We start from the raw sequence: 16,245 nt of genomic DNA on the forward strand, positions 1-16,245 counted from the left end.
GTGTCATCAGTGGAATCATGGGTAATGTAGTTCAGAACTGACCTTCTCCAGTGGTTTCCCGACACCAGAGCCAATCAGCTTCCAGTCATTGAGCACCTCCTCGACCCGAGAAATAAATCTACAGACACATAAACTTATGAATATATGACTCCACTGCCTCACACACTCGAGAACTAAACCTGTCAGATAAACACACTTGAGTACTAAACCTGTCAGATAAATACACTCGAGAATGAACCCTGTCAGATTAACATACGAGAACTAACCCTGTCAGATAAACACACTCAAGTACTAATCCTGTAAGATAAACACACTCGAGAACTAAACCTGTGAGATAAACACACTCGAGTACTAAACCTGTCAGATAAACACACGAGAACTAACCCTGTCAGATAAACACACTCGAGTACTAAACCTGTCAGATAAACACACTCAAGTACTAAACCTGTCAGATAAACACACTCGAGTACTAAACCTGAAACACACTCGAGAACTTAACCTGTCAGATAAACACACTCGAGTACTAAACCTGTCAGATAAACACACTCGAGTACTAAACCTGTCAGATAAACACACTCGAGTACTAAACCTGTCAGATAAACACACTCGAGAACTAAACCTGTCAGATAAACACACTCGAGTACTAACCCTGTCAGATAAAGACACTCGAGTACTAAACCTGTCAGATAAACACACTCGAGTACTAAACCTGTCAGATAAACACACTCGAGTACAAAACCTGTCAGATAAACACACTAGAGTACTAAACCTGAAACACACTCGAGAACTTAACCTGTCAGATAAACACAGTCAAGTACTAACCCTGAAACACACTCGTGAACTAAGCCTGTCAGATAAACACACTCGAGTACTAACCCTGAAACACACTCGAGAACTAAACCTGTCAGATAAACACACTCGAGTACTAAACCTGTCAGATAAACACTCTTGAGTGCTAAACCTTTTAGATGAACACACTCGAGTACTAAACCTGTCAGATAAACACACTGGAGTACTAAACCTGTCAGATGAACACACTCGAGTACTAAACCTGTCAGATGAATACACTCGAGAACTAAACCTGTCAGATGAACACACTTGAGGATTAACCCTGTCAGATAGACACACTCGAGTACTAACCCTGTCAGATAAACACACTCAAATACTTACCCTGAAACACACTTGTGAACTAAGCCTGTCAAATAAACACACTCGAGAACTAAGTCTTTCACATAAACACACTCGAGAACTAAACCTGTCAGATAAACACACTCGAGTGCTAACCCTGAAACAACCTCGTGAACTAAACCTGTCAGATAAACACACTCGAGTGCTAAACCTGTCAGAAACCTGTTTTATGAATACATTTGAGAACAAAACCTGTCAGATAAACACAATCGAGTCCTAAACCTGAAACACACTCGAGAACTAAACCTGTCATATAAACACACTCAAGTACTAAGCCTGAAACACACTCATGAACTAAGCCTGTCAGATGAACACACTCGAGTACTAAACCTGTCAGATGAACACACTGGAGTACTAAACCTGTCAGATAAAGACAATCGAGGACTAAACCTGTCAGATAAACACACTCGACAGCTAAACCTGTCAGATAAACACATTAGAGTACTAACCCTGAAACACAATCGAGTACTAACCCTGAAACACACTCGAGAACTAAACATGTCAGATGAACACACTCGAGTACTAACCCTGTCAGGTAAACACACTCGAGGACTAAACCTGTCAGATAAACACACTCAAGAACTAAACCTGTCAGATAAACACCCTAGAGTACTAAACCTGAAACACACTCGAGAACTTAACCTGTCAGATAAACACACTCAAGTACTAACCCTGAAACACACTCGTGAACTAAGCCTGTCAGATAAACACACTCGAGTACTAACCCTGAAACACACTCGAGAACTAAACCTGTCAGATAAACACACTCGAGTACTAAACCTGTCAGATAAACACTCTTGAGTGCTAAACCTTTTAGATGAACACACTCGAGTACTAAACCTGTCGGATAAACACACTGGAGTACTAAACCTGTCAGATGAACACACTCGAGTACTAAACCTGTCAGATGAATACACTCGAGAACTAAACCTGTCAGATGAACACACTCGAGTACTAAACCTGTCAGATGAATACACTCGAGAACTAAACCTGTCAGATGAACACACTCGAGAACGAAACCTGTCAGATAAACACAATCGGGTAATAAACCTGAAACACACTCAAGAACTAAACCTGTCAGATAAACAAACTCAAGTACTAACCCTGAAACACACTTGTGAACTAAGCCTGTCAAATAAACACACTCGAGAACTAAGTCTTTCACATAAACACACTCGAGAACTAAACCTGTCAGATAAACACACTCGAGTGCTAACCCTGAAACAACCTCGTGAACTAAACCTGTCAGATAAACACACTTGAGTACTTAACCTGTCAGATAAACACACTCGAGTGCTAAACCTGTCAGATGAACACACTCGAGTACTAAACCTGTCAGAAACCTGTTTTATGAATACATTTGAGAACAAAACCTGTCAGATAAACACAATCGAGTCCTAAACCTGAAACACACTCGAGAACTAAACCTGTCATATAAACACACTCAAGTACTAAGCCTGAAACACACTCATGAACTAAGCCTGTCAGATGAACACACTCGAGTACTAAACCTGTCAGATGAACACACTGGAGTACTAAACCTGTCAGATAAAGACACTCGAGGACTAAACCTGTCAGATAAACACACTCGACAGCTAAACCTGTCAGATAAACACACTCGAAAACCTAGAGTACTAACCCTGACACACACTCGAGTACTAACCCTGAAACACACTCGAGAACTAAACATGTCAGATAAACACACTCGAGTACTAACCCTGTCAGGTAAACACACTCGAGGACTAAACCTGTCAGATGAACACACTCGAGAGCTAAACATGTCAGATAAACACACTCGAAAACCTAGAGTACTAACCCTGACACACACTCGAGTACTAACCCTGAAACACACTCGAGAACTAAACATGTCAGAAAAACACACTCGAGTACTAACCCTGTCAGATAGACACACTCGAGGACTAAACCTGTCAGATAAACACACTCGAATACTAAACCTGTCTGAAACCTGTCAGATAAACACACTCGAGGACTAACCTTGTCAGATAAACACACTCGAGGACTAACCCGGTCAGATAAACACACTCCAATACTAAACCTGTCAGACAAACACACTCGAGGACTAAACCTGTCAGATAAACACACTCGAGGACTAACCCGGTCAGATAAACACACTCAAGGACTAACCCGGTCAAATAAACACACTCGAATACTAAACCTGTCAGATAAACACACTCGAGGACCAAACCTGTCAGATAAACACACTCGAGGACTAAACCTGTCAGATAAACACACTCGACAGCTAAACCTGTCAGATAAACACATTAGATTACTAACCCTGAAACACACTCGAGTACTAGCCCTGAAACACACTCGAGAAATAAACATGTCAGATAAACACACTCGAGTACTAACCCTGTCAGATAGACACACTCGAGGACTAAACCTGTCAGATAAACACACTCGAATACTAAACCTGTCTGAAACCTGTCAGATAAACACACGCGAGGACTAACCTTGTCAGATAAACACACTCGAGGACTAACCTGGTCAGATAAACACACTCCAATACTAAACCTGTCAGACAAACACACTCGAGGACTAAACCTGTCAGATAAACACACTCGAGGACTAACCCGGTCAGATAAACACACTCGAGGACTAACCCGGTCAGATAAACACACTCGAGGACTAAACCTGTCAGATAAACACACTCGAGGACTAAACCTGTCAGATAAACACACTCGAGGACTAAACCTGTCAGATAAACACACTCGAGGACTAAACCTGTCAGATAAACACACTCGAGGACTAAACCTGTCAGATAAACACACTCGACAGCTAAACCTGTCAGATAAACACATTAGAGTACTAACCCTGTCAGAAATCACACTCGAGTACTAAACCTGTCAGAAATCACACTCGAGTACTAACCCTGTCAGATAAACACACTCGAGTGCTAAACCTGTCAGATGAACACACTCGAGTGCTAAACCTGTCAGATGAACACACTAGAGTACTAAACCTGTCAGAAACCTGTCAGCTGAAAACACTCGAGAACTATACCTGTCAGATGAATACACTCAAGAACGAAACATGTCAGATAAACACATTCGAGGACTAACCCTGTCAGAAATCACACTCGAGGACTAATCCTGTCAGATAAACACACTCGAGGACTAAACCTGTCAGATGAAAACACTCGAGAACTAAACCTGTCAGATGAACACACTTGAGGATTAACCCTGTCAGATAGACACACTCGAGTACTAACCCTGTCAGATAAACACACTCAAATACTAAACCTATCAGAAAAACACACTCGAGGACTAAACCTGTCAGATATACACACTCGAGGACTAAACCTGTCAGAAACCTGTCAGATGAACACTCGAGAGCTAAACCTGTCAGATGAACACACTCGAGAACTAACCCTGTCAGATAAACACACTCGAGGACTAATCCTGTCAGATAAACACACTCGAGGACTAACCCTATCAGATAAAAACACTCGAGAGCTACACCTGTCAGATGAACACACTCGAGAGCTAAACCTGTCAGATGAACACACTCGAGAGCTAAACCTATCAGATAAACACACTCGAGTACTAACCCTATCAGATAAACACACTCGAGTGCTAAACCTGTCAGATGAACACACTCAAATACTAAACCTGTCAGATAAACACACTCGAGGACTAACCCTGTCAGATAAACACACTCGAGGACTAACCCTTTCAGATAAACACACTGGAATACTAAACCTGTCAGATAAACACACTCGAGGACTAAACCTGTCAGAGAAACACACTCGACCGCTAAACCTGTCAGATAAACACATTAGAGTAATAACCCTGAAACGCACTCGAGGACTAAACCTGTCCGATGAACACACTCGAGTGCTAAACCTGTCAGATCAACACACTCGAGTACTAAACCTGTCAGAAACCTGTCAGCTGAAAACTCTCGAGAACTATACCTGTCAGATGAACACACTCATGAACGAAACATGTCAGATAAACACATTCGAGGACTAACCCTGTCAGAAATCACACTCGAGGACTAATCCTGTCAGATAAACACACTCGAGGACTAAACCTGTCAGATTTAAACACTAAAGAACTAAACCTGTCAGATGAACACACTTGAGGATTAACCCTGTCAGATAGACACACTCGAGTACTAACCCTGTCAGATAAACACACTCGAATACTAAACCTATCAGAAAAACACACTCGAGGACTAAACCTGTCAGATATACACACTCGAGGACTAAACCTGTCAGATGAACACTCGAGAGCTAAACCTGTCAGATGAACACACTCGAGAACTAACCCTGTCAGATAAACACACTCGAGAACTAACCCTGCCAGATAAACACACTCAAGGACTAACCCTATCAGATAAAAACACTCGAGAGCTAAACCTGTCAGATGAACACACTCGAGAGCTAAACCTGTCAGATGAACACACTCAAGAACTAACCCTGTCAGGTAAACACACTCAAGTACTAAACCTGTCAGATGAACACACTCGAGAGCTAAACCTGTCAGATAAACACACTTGAGAACTAAACCTGTCAGATAAACACACTCGAGTACTAACCCTGAAACAACTTCGTGAACTAAACTTGTCAGGTAAACACACTTGAGTACTTAACCTGTCAGATGAACACACTCGAGAACTAAACCTGTCAGATAAACACACTCGAGTGCTAACCCTGAAACAACCTTGTGAACTAAACCTGTCAGATAACACACTTGAGTACTTAACCTGTCAGATGAACACACTCGAGAACTAAACCTGTCAGATAAACACACTCGAGTGCTAACCCTAAACAACCTCGTGAACTAAACCTGTCAGATAAACACACGTGAGTACTTAACCTGTCAGAAACCTGTCAGATGAATACATTTGAGAACAAAACCTGTCAGAAACCTGTCAGATGAATACATTTGAGAACAAAACCTGTCAGATAAACGCAATCGAGTACTAAACCTGAAACACACTCGAGAACTAAACCTGTCATATAAACACACTCAAGTACTAACCCTGAAACACACTCATGAACTAAGCCTGTCAGATGAACACACTCGAGTACTAAACCTGTCAGATTAACACACTCGAGTACTAAACCTGTCAGATGAACACACTCGAGGACTAAACCTGTCAGATGAACACACTCGAGGACTAAACCTGTCAGATGAACACACTCGAAAACTAAACCTGTCAGATAAACACATTAGAGTACTAACCCTGAAACACAATCGAGTACTAACCCTGAAACACACTCGAGAACTAAACATGTCAGATAAACACACTCGAGTACTAAACCTGTCAGATAAACACACTCGAGGACTAAACCTGTCAGATGAACACACTCGAGAGCTAAACCTGTCAGATAAACACACTCGAAAACTAAACCTGTCAGATAAACACACTCGAGGACTAAACCTGTCAGATAAACACACTCGAATACTAAACCTGTCTGAAACCTGTCAGATAAACACACTCGAGGACTAACCCTGTCAGATAAACACACTCGAATACTAAATCTTTCAGATAAACACACTCGAGGACTAACCCTGTCAGATAAACACACTCGAGGACTATCCCGGTCAAATAAACACACTCGACAGCTAAACCTGTCAGATAAACACACTCGAGTACTAACCCTGTCAGATAGACACACTCGAGGACTAAACCTGTCAGATAAACACACTCGAATACTAAACCTGTCTGAAACCTGTCAGATAAACACACTCGAGGACTAACCCTGTCAGATAAACACACTCGAATACTAAATCTTTCAGATAAACACACTCGAGGACTAACCCTGTCAGATAAACACACTCGAGGACTATCCCGGTCAAATAAACACACTCCAATACTAAACCTGTCAGACAAACACACTCAAGTACTAAACCTGTCAGATAAACACACTCGAGTACTAAACCTGAAACACACTCGAGAACTTAACCTGTCAGATAAACACACTCGAGTACTAAACCTGTCAGATAAACACACTCGAGTACTAAACCTGTCAGATAAACACACTCGAGTACTAAACCTGTCAGATAAACACACTCGAGAACTAAACCTGTCAGATAAACACACTCGAGTACTAACCCTGTCAGATAAAGACACTCGAGTACTAAACCTGTCAGATAAACACACTCGAGTACTAAACCTGTCAGATAAACACACTCGAGTACAAAACCTGTCAGATAAACACACTAGAGTACTAAACCTGAAACACACTCGAGAACTTAACCTGTCAGATAAACACAGTCAAGTACTAACCCTGAAACACACTCGTGAACTAAGCCTGTCAGATAAACACACTCGAGTACTAACCCTGAAACACACTCGAGAACTAAACCTGTCAGATAAACACACTCGAGTACTAAACCTGTCAGATAAACACTCTTGAGTGCTAAACCTTTTAGATGAACACACTCGAGTACTAAACCTGTCAGATAAACACACTGGAGTACTAAACCTGTCAGATGAACACACTCGAGTACTAAACCTGTCAGATGAATACACTCGAGAACTAAACCTGTCAGATGAACACACTTGAGGATTAACCCTGTCAGATAGACACACTCGAGTACTAACCCTGTCAGATAAACACACTCAAATACTTACCCTGAAACACACTTGTGAACTAAGCCTGTCAAATAAACACACTCGAGAACTAAGTCTTTCACATAAACACACTCGAGAACTAAACCTGTCAGATAAACACACTCGAGTGCTAACCCTGAAACAACCTCGTGAACTAAACCTGTCAGATAAACACACTCGAGTGCTAAACCTGTCAGAAACCTGTTTTATGAATACATTTGAGAACAAAACCTGTCAGATAAACACAATCGAGTCCTAAACCTGAAACACACTCGAGAACTAAACCTGTCATATAAACACACTCAAGTACTAAGCCTGAAACACACTCATGAACTAAGCCTGTCAGATGAACACACTCGAGTACTAAACCTGTCAGATGAACACACTGGAGTACTAAACCTGTCAGATAAAGACAATCGAGGACTAAACCTGTCAGATAAACACACTCGACAGCTAAACCTGTCAGATAAACACATTAGAGTACTAACCCTGAAACACAATCGAGTACTAACCCTGAAACACACTCGAGAACTAAACATGTCAGATGAACACACTCGAGTACTAACCCTGTCAGGTAAACACACTCGAGGACTAAACCTGTCAGATAAACACACTCAAGAACTAAACCTGTCAGATAAACACCCTAGAGTACTAAACCTGAAACACACTCGAGAACTTAACCTGTCAGATAAACACACTCAAGTACTAACCCTGAAACACACTCGTGAACTAAGCCTGTCAGATAAACACACTCGAGTACTAACCCTGAAACACACTCGAGAACTAAACCTGTCAGATAAACACACTCGAGTACTAAACCTGTCAGATAAACACTCTTGAGTGCTAAACCTTTTAGATGAACACACTCGAGTACTAAACCTGTCAGATAAACACACTGGAGTACTAAACCTGTCAGATGAACACACTCGAGTACTAAACCTGTCAGATGAATACACTCGAGAACTAAACCTGTCAGATGAACACACTCGAGTACTAAACCTGTCAGATGAATACACTCGAGAACTAAACCTGTCAGATGAACACACTCGAGAACGAAACCTGTCAGATAAACACAATCGGGTAATAAACCTGAAACACACTCAAGAACTAAACCTGTCAGATAAACAAACTCAAGTACTAACCCTGAAACACACTTGTGAACTAAGCCTGTCAAATAAACACACTCGAGAACTAAGTCTTTCACATAAACACACTCGAGAACTAAACCTGTCAGATAAACACACTCGAGTGCTAACCCTGAAACAACCTCGTGAACTAAACCTGTCAGATAAACACACTTGAGTACTTAACCTGTCAGATAAACACACTCGAGTGCTAAACCTGTCAGATGAACACACTCGAGTACTAAACCTGTCAGAAACCTGTTTTATGAATACATTTGAGAACAAAACCTGTCAGATAAACACAATCGAGTCCTAAACCTGAAACACACTCGAGAACTAAACCTGTCATATAAACACACTCAAGTACTAAGCCTGAAACACACTCATGAACTAAGCCTGTCAGATGAACACACTCGAGTACTAAACCTGTCAGATGAACACACTGGAGTACTAAACCTGTCAGATAAAGACACTCGAGGACTAAACCTGTCAGATAAACACACTCGACAGCTAAACCTGTCAGATAAACACACTCGAAAACCTAGAGTACTAACCCTGACACACACTCGAGTACTAACCCTGAAACACACTCGAGAACTAAACATGTCAGATAAACACACTCGAGTACTAACCCTGTCAGGTAAACACACTCGAGGACTAAACCTGTCAGATGAACACACTCGAGAGCTAAACATGTCAGATAAACACACTCGAAAACCTAGAGTACTAACCCTGACACACACTCGAGTACTAACCCTGAAACACACTCGAGAACTAAACATGTCAGAAAAACACACTCGAGTACTAACCCTGTCAGATAGACACACTCGAGGACTAAACCTGTCAGATAAACACACTCGAATACTAAACCTGTCTGAAACCTGTCAGATAAACACACTCGAGGACTAACCTTGTCAGATAAACACACTCGAGGACTAACCCGGTCAGATAAACACACTCCAATACTAAACCTGTCAGACAAACACACTCGAGGACTAAACCTGTCAGATAAACACACTCGAGGACTAACCCGGTCAGATAAACACACTCAAGGACTAACCCGGTCAAATAAACACACTCGAATACTAAACCTGTCAGATAAACACACTCGAGGACTAAACCTGTCAGATAAACACACTCGAGGACTAAACCTGTCAGATAAACACACTCGACAGCTAAACCTGTCAGATAAACACATTAGATTACTAACCCTGAAACACACTCGAGTACTAGCCCTGAAACACACTCGAGAAATAAACATGTCAGATAAACACACTCGAGTACTAACCCTGTCAGATAGACACACTCGAGGACTAAACCTGTCAGATAAACACACTCGAATACTAAACCTGTCTGAAACCTGTCAGATAAACACACGCGAGGACTAACCTTGTCAGATAAACACACTCGAGGACTAACCTGGTCAGATAAACACACTCCAATACTAAACCTGTCAGACAAACACACTCGAGGACTAAACCTGTCAGATAAACACACTCGAGGACTAACCCGGTCAGATAAACACACTCGAGGACTAACCCGGTCAGATAAACACACTCGAGGACTAAACCTGTCAGATAAACACACTCGAGGACTAAACCTGTCAGATAAACACACTCGAGGACTAAACCTGTCAGATAAACACACTCGAGGACTAAACCTGTCAGATAAACACACTCGAGGACTAAACCTGTCAGATAAACACACTCGACAGCTAAACCTGTCAGATAAACACATTAGAGTACTAACCCTGTCAGAAATCACACTCGAGTACTAAACCTGTCAGAAATCACACTCGAGTACTAACCCTGTCAGATAAACACACTCGAGTGCTAAACCTGTCAGATGAACACACTCGAGTGCTAAACCTGTCAGATGAACACACTAGAGTACTAAACCTGTCAGAAACCTGTCAGCTGAAAACACTCGAGAACTATACCTGTCAGATGAATACACTCAAGAACGAAACATGTCAGATAAACACATTCGAGGACTAACCCTGTCAGAAATCACACTCGAGGACTAATCCTGTCAGATAAACACACTCGAGGACTAAACCTGTCAGATGAAAACACTCGAGAACTAAACCTGTCAGATGAACACACTTGAGGATTAACCCTGTCAGATAGACACACTCGAGTACTAACCCTGTCAGATAAACACACTCAAATACTAAACCTATCAGAAAAACACACTCGAGGACTAAACCTGTCAGATATACACACTCGAGGACTAAACCTGTCAGAAACCTGTCAGATGAACACTCGAGAGCTAAACCTGTCAGATGAACACACTCGAGAACTAACCCTGTCAGATAAACACACTCGAGGACTAATCCTGTCAGATAAACACACTCGAGGACTAACCCTATCAGATAAAAACACTCGAGAGCTACACCTGTCAGATGAACACACTCGAGAGCTAAACCTGTCAGATGAACACACTCGAGAGCTAAACCTATCAGATAAACACACTCGAGTACTAACCCTATCAGATAAACACACTCGAGTGCTAAACCTGTCAGATGAACACACTCAAATACTAAACCTGTCAGATAAACACACTCGAGGACTAACCCTGTCAGATAAACACACTCGAGGACTAACCCTTTCAGATAAACACACTGGAATACTAAACCTGTCAGATAAACACACTCGAGGACTAAACCTGTCAGAGAAACACACTCGACCGCTAAACCTGTCAGATAAACACATTAGAGTAATAACCCTGAAACGCACTCGAGGACTAAACCTGTCCGATGAACACACTCGAGTGCTAAACCTGTCAGATCAACACACTCGAGTACTAAACCTGTCAGAAACCTGTCAGCTGAAAACTCTCGAGAACTATACCTGTCAGATGAACACACTCATGAACGAAACATGTCAGATAAACACATTCGAGGACTAACCCTGTCAGAAATCACACTCGAGGACTAATCCTGTCAGATAAACACACTCGAGGACTAAACCTGTCAGATTTAAACACTAAAGAACTAAACCTGTCAGATGAACACACTTGAGGATTAACCCTGTCAGATAGACACACTCGAGTACTAACCCTGTCAGATAAACACACTCGAATACTAAACCTATCAGAAAAACACACTCGAGGACTAAACCTGTCAGATATACACACTCGAGGACTAAACCTGTCAGATGAACACTCGAGAGCTAAACCTGTCAGATGAACACACTCGAGAACTAACCCTGTCAGATAAACACACTCGAGAACTAACCCTGCCAGATAAACACACTCAAGGACTAACCCTATCAGATAAAAACACTCGAGAGCTAAACCTGTCAGATGAACACACTCGAGAGCTAAACCTGTCAGATGAACACACTCAAGAACTAACCCTGTCAGGTAAACACACTCAAGTACTAAACCTGTCAGATGAACACACTCGAGAGCTAAACCTGTCAGATAAACACACTTGAGAACTAAACCTGTCAGATAAACACACTCGAGTACTAACCCTGAAACAACTTCGTGAACTAAACTTGTCAGGTAAACACACTTGAGTACTTAACCTGTCAGATGAACACACTCGAGAACTAAACCTGTCAGATAAACACACTCGAGTGCTAACCCTGAAACAACCTTGTGAACTAAACCTGTCAGATAACACACTTGAGTACTTAACCTGTCAGATGAACACACTCGAGAACTAAACCTGTCAGATAAACACACTCGAGTGCTAACCCTAAACAACCTCGTGAACTAAACCTGTCAGATAAACACACGTGAGTACTTAACCTGTCAGAAACCTGTCAGATGAATACATTTGAGAACAAAACCTGTCAGAAACCTGTCAGATGAATACATTTGAGAACAAAACCTGTCAGATAAACGCAATCGAGTACTAAACCTGAAACACACTCGAGAACTAAACCTGTCATATAAACACACTCAAGTACTAACCCTGAAACACACTCATGAACTAAGCCTGTCAGATGAACACACTCGAGTACTAAACCTGTCAGATTAACACACTCGAGTACTAAACCTGTCAGATGAACACACTCGAGGACTAAACCTGTCAGATGAACACACTCGAGGACTAAACCTGTCAGATGAACACACTCGAAAACTAAACCTGTCAGATAAACACATTAGAGTACTAACCCTGAAACACAATCGAGTACTAACCCTGAAACACACTCGAGAACTAAACATGTCAGATAAACACACTCGAGTACTAAACCTGTCAGATAAACACACTCGAGGACTAAACCTGTCAGATGAACACACTCGAGAGCTAAACCTGTCAGATAAACACACTCGAAAACTAAACCTGTCAGATAAACACACTCGAGGACTAAACCTGTCAGATAAACACACTCGAATACTAAACCTGTCTGAAACCTGTCAGATAAACACACTCGAGGACTAACCCTGTCAGATAAACACACTCGAATACTAAATCTTTCAGATAAACACACTCGAGGACTAACCCTGTCAGATAAACACACTCGAGGACTATCCCGGTCAAATAAACACACTCGACAGCTAAACCTGTCAGATAAACACACTCGAGTACTAACCCTGTCAGATAGACACACTCGAGGACTAAACCTGTCAGATAAACACACTCGAATACTAAACCTGTCTGAAACCTGTCAGATAAACACACTCGAGGACTAACCCTGTCAGATAAACACACTCGAATACTAAATCTTTCAGATAAACACACTCGAGGACTAACCCTGTCAGATAAACACACTCGAGGACTATCCCGGTCAAATAAACACACTCCAATACTAAACCTGTCAGACAAACACACTCGAGGACTAAACCTGTCAGATAAACACACTCGAGGAGTAACCCGGTCAGATAAACACACTCGAATACTAAACATGTCAGATAAACACACTCGAGGACTAAACCTGACAGATAAACACACTCGACAGCTAAACCTATCAGAAAAACACACTCGAGGACTAAACCTGTCAGATATATACACTCGAGGACTAAACCTGTCAGATGAACACACTCGAGCACTAACCCTGTCAGATAAAAACTATTAAGACTGTGTCTGTTCCCCGAATAGTGAGGTCAAAATATAATGTAGGATCTAGAAAAAATCTTATCGTAATTAAACCAGAAAAATGTAAAGTAAATGAACAAAAACAATTTTTAAAGTTTGGGCTCATAAATATTAGATCACTCACACCCAAAGCAGTTATTGTAAATGAAATGATCACAGAAAATAGTTTTGATGTACTCTGCTTGACTGAAACCTGGCTAAAACCAAATGATTATTTTGGTCTAAATGAGTCTACTCCACCAAACTACTGTTATAAGCATGAGCCCCGTCAGACTGGTCGTGGAGGAGGTGTTGCAACAATATATAGTGATATTCTCAATGTTACCCAGAAAACAGGATACAGGTTTAACTCTTTTGAAATACTTCTGCTAAATGTTACACTGTCAGACATGCAAAAGAAATCTAATGTATCTCTTGCTCTGGCTACTGTGTATAGACCACCAGGGCCGTATACAGAATTCCTAAAAGAATTTGCAGATTTCCTCTCAGACCTACTAGTTACAGTTGATAAGGCGCTAATCATGGGAGATTTTAATATTCACGTTGATAATGCAAATGATACATTAGGACTTGCGTTTACTGACCTAATAAACTCCTTTGGAGTCAAGCAAAATGTCACCGGGCCCACTCATCGTTTTAATCATACACTAGATCTAATTATATCGCATGGAATCGATCTTACTGCTATAGATATTGTACCCCAATGTGATGATATTACAGACCATTTCCTTGTATCGTGCATGCTGCGTATAACTGATATTAACTATATGTCTCAGCGTTACCGTCTGGGCAGAACTATTGTTCCAGCCACCAAAGACAGATTCGCAAATAACCTGCCTGATCTATCTCAACTGCTATTTGTACCCAAAAATACACACGAATTAGACGAAATTACTGACAACATGGGCACTATTTTCTCTAATACATTAGAAGCTGTTGCTCCCATCAAATTGAAAAAGGTTAGAGAAAAACGTACTGTGCCATGGTATAACAGTAATACTCACTCTCTCAAGAAAGTAACTCGTAGTCTTGAACGCAAATGGAGAAAAACTAACTTGGAAGTTTTTAAAATTGCATGGAAAAACAGTATGTCCAGCTATAGACAGGCTCTAAAAACTGCTAGGGCAGAGCATATCCACAAACTCATTGAAAATAACCAAAACAATCCAAGGTTTTTATTTAGCACAGTGGCTAAATTAACAAATTACCAGACGCCACCTGATTCAAATATTCCACCAACGTTAAATAGTAATGACTTTATGAATTTCTTCACTGATAAAATAGATAACATTAGAAATACAATAGCGAATGTAGATTCTACAGCGTCTAACACTTCAGTTTCATCCATCGCACCCAAAGATAAACTGCAGTGCTTTACAAATATAGGACAGGAAGAGCTAAATAAACTTATCACTGTATCTAAACCAACAACATGTTTATTAGATCCTGTACCCACTAAATTACTAAAAGAGCTGTTACCTGTAGCCGAAGAACCGCTTCTCAATATCATTAACTCGTCGTTATCTTTAGGTCACGTCCCAAAACCATTCAAGCTGGCGGTTATCAAGCCTCTTATTAAGAAACCAAAACTAGATCCTAGTGTACTGGCAAATTATAGGCCTATTTCAAATCTTCCATTTATGTCTAAAATTTTAGAAAAAGTTGTGTCTGCTCAATTGAGCACCTTCCTGCATAAAAATGATCTGTATGAAGAATTTCAGTCAGGTTTTAGGCCCCACCATAGCACAGAAACTGCACTTGTTAAAATTACAAATGACCTGCTTCTTGCGTCAGATCAAGGCTGCATCTCATTTCTAGTCTTACTTAATCTTAGTGCTGCGTTCGACACCATAGATCATGACATACTCATAGATCGATTACAAAACTATACAGGTATTCAAGGGCAGGCTCTAAGATGGTTTAGATCCTACCTGTCCGATCGCTACCATTTTGTTTACTTAAATGGGGTGTCATCTCATTTATCATCAGTAAAATATGGAGTGCCACAAGGATCCGTCCTAGGTCCCCTTCTATTTTCAATATACATGTTGCCCCTTGGTAATATTATTAGAAAATACGGAATAAGCTTCCACTGTTATGCTGATGATACTCAGCTATATATTTCAACGAGACCAGATGAAACTTCCCAATTATCTAAGCTAACAGAGTGTGTTAAAAATGTAAAAGATTGGATGACAAATAATTTTCTCCAATTAAATTCGGATAAGACAGAGATATTAATTATTGGACCAAAAAACACCACACAGAATCTTGTAGATTACAATCTGCAACTAG

General features: G+C 41.0%; 1 protein-coding gene across 2 annotated transcripts in view; it reads right to left on the reverse strand.

Annotated features, from left to right (window-relative positions):
• Positions 1-16,245, reverse strand: part of LOC132095612 (rab3 GTPase-activating protein catalytic subunit-like) — a 64,666-nt gene that overhangs the window by 43,849 nt on the left and 4,572 nt on the right. For both annotated transcript variants that reach the window (XM_059500754.1, XM_059500753.1), the window contains exon 3: positions 43-118. In XM_059500754.1, coding sequence (XP_059356737.1) covers positions 43-118 — 76 coding nt within the window. The remainder of the gene's footprint in view (positions 1-42; positions 119-16,245) is intronic.

The sequence above is a fragment of the Carassius carassius genome, chromosome 19 (assembly GCF_963082965.1).
Source record: "Carassius carassius chromosome 19, fCarCar2.1, whole genome shotgun sequence".
Taxonomy (NCBI): domain Eukaryota; kingdom Metazoa; phylum Chordata; class Actinopteri; order Cypriniformes; family Cyprinidae; genus Carassius; species Carassius carassius.